Raw genomic sequence first — 2500 nt, forward strand, 5'->3', positions numbered from 1 at the left:
GTCAAGAAAATGGGTATGATGTTAATTCTAGCCAGAAAGGAGTAGGGAAAACGAGTTGGCTGGGTACTGATATGGTATGCTGTTTAAGCACGCACCTGGTGTTGCTTAGCGCGGACCGTGCTGCATGGTGACGTAACTGTCGTTCGTGTGTCGTTGTGTGACGTGGAGTGAAGGAGGGGGGGGGGTGCTTTATCGAGAGCTTCGTCCAAGGCAAGGGTCGGGCCAAGGCAAGTGAGGGATAAGCAGTGTTTTCTGTATGGGGAGAGAGGTTAGTGGAAGCGCGGACTCTTGAATTAGCTGTGCGGCAGACAAGAACTTATTTTAGGTATGTTTTTTTTTTTTCTCTCTCTCTCTTAAATGGCGTTCGGTAAGTGTCGATTCGTTGGTGAGTCAGTCGTTAATATGCATATATATATGTATATATACATATATATAGATATATAGATATATACCCGATATAACTAACCTATCAGCTGTAAGTGGTTAGATTACTGCAATCGGAACACTGAATGGTAAGTGGTAGATAGAAACCCTTCGATAACTTAGAGATGATATAGTGTACGTCCGTCGTGAGTGGAGGAGGAGAAACGATACTGACATAAGTCTCGTATCTGAGTCTGCAATTATGCTGACATACTGTCTGATTATCCGCTGATTCACGTGCATGGTCTGAGGCTCCCCCGCCAGTGGCTGAGTTGAAGCTCCTCGCGCACAGCTGACGGTTTCCGACGAAGGCTCTTGTCCCAAATGTAAATATAAATATCTTGTGTTTATTATGATTCGGTTTGTTATGGTGTGATCGTGTGCGTGCGTGTGTGTGTGTGTGTGTGTGTGTGCGTGTGTGTGTGTGTGTGTGTGTGTGTGTGTGTGTGTGTGTGTGTGTGTGTGTGTGTGTGTGAAAGCTTGTGTTAAAGTGTACGTTTACATGGCAAGCCGTGAAAAATCTCACTTTCAAAGATACATCAGCACATGTCATAGAAACACGTCTTAACTGACGATACTATATAACAACAAATAAATTGCCATCATCTAAAACGATCTGTCTCGGCAGTTCTAAATAGCCGAAACTACCCACTGAAGGAGAAAAGGGGCCTCTGTTTTGCTTACAGTTCCCGTTACGTGAATACGAAAAGTGCATTTAAGTGAAGATGAACATTAAGAGTCTCTATTTCCATCTACCTATCTATCGATCTATCTATCTACATATCTCTTGTATTAGATGCCATGAGAAACCAGCCTGGTGAGGTCCCTGTCAGACGAGGAAGTTTTTGAAATGTCGGAAAGTAAAATTCGGGATTATTAGAACTGTAGGATATTATTCGCTGTGTTATTATCATGTTGCTATTGTTATGGCTGTTGTTTTCATTGTTATTATTATTGTTTTTCTTTTATTATTGTTATTATCATTATTATCATTATTATTATTGCAATTTTATAATTGTTTTTATTATTATGATTATTACTAATGCATTTATTGTTATTATTATTATTATTATTATTATTGGTTATAATCACTTATTGATGATACTGTTATTATTATCATTATCATTATATTTTGTAGTAGTAGTAGTATTGTTATGATTTATTCATATCATTATCATGATTATCATCACCATCATCATAATCATCAATATTATTAATAGTAGTTGTAGTATTGTTACTAATGTCATTATCATCATTCACATTAATATCATGACTCCCACCATCATCATCATAATCATCATTACCACCATAATCATTATCATAATTAGCATCAACACTCATCACCATCATCACCACAATCATCATTACCACCATAGTCATTAGCATAACTAGCCTCATCAAGCCATCACCATCATCATCCTTATCCTTATTTCCACCATCATTATCACAGTTATCACTCTAATTCCTTTTTATCCCCCCACAGTGCGGGAGAACACAGTTTGCACTATGTCCCCCTTCTTATGTTTAAGCCTTTCCCTCCTCGTGGCTGCCGTTTTTGGTTAGTATGGGTCTCTTTTTTTTGTTATTTTGTGATATATGGAGGTTATTGCTGTGATTGTTGGGATGGGAATGTCATGGGTTTTGGTATTTTTATTCAGTTAGTTTTTTAATATTTTTTTATTTATATAGTTGTTTGTCATTGTTACTGTTTCGTGTGTGTGTGTGTGTGTGATTTGTGGGGAAATTCTACGGGGGTGAATACCCGTGTTTTAATTTGGATCTCCCCCTCCCCACTCCCTTATACATTTAAAAGCACTTTCTTCTTAAGTCTTAAAATCTTCACAAACCCAAACCACTTTTCCTTTAAATCTACGCACACACACAAAAGAAGAAGAAAAAAATAACTTTTATCTTGAATCCTGTGGTTAGCGCGCCGGCCTTACATCCCCGTGCTTGGCAGATCGAGCCCTGTCCAAGCTCGTGAGTTTCCATTGTCGTCAGGCGGTCACTGCCATGGTTGGGTCTCGCCTCAGTGCACATAAGCCCGACGAAGCATTTTCTCCGCAAATCTGGCTTA

The 2500-nt window shown here is 38.9% G+C and overlaps 1 protein-coding gene across 2 annotated transcripts in view; it reads left to right on the top strand.

The window, feature by feature from the left end:
- Positions 1 to 1912: 1912 nt before the first annotated feature.
- The window catches only part of LOC122254479 (sphingomyelin phosphodiesterase), an 11251-nt gene continuing 10663 nt past the window's right edge, over positions 1913 to 2500 (top strand). For both annotated transcript variants that reach the window (XM_086545083.1, XM_086545084.1), the window contains exon 1: positions 1913 to 1981. In XM_086545083.1, coding sequence (XP_086401209.1) covers positions 1930 to 1981 — 52 coding nt within the window. In that variant the 5' untranslated portion in view covers positions 1913 to 1929. The remainder of the gene's footprint in view (positions 1982 to 2500) is intronic.

Source organism: Penaeus japonicus, unplaced genomic scaffold, assembly GCF_977035675.1.
Source record: "Penaeus japonicus unplaced genomic scaffold, GWHDUDI00000001_assembly GWHDUDI00000016, whole genome shotgun sequence".
Classification (NCBI taxonomy): domain Eukaryota; kingdom Metazoa; phylum Arthropoda; class Malacostraca; order Decapoda; family Penaeidae; genus Penaeus; species Penaeus japonicus.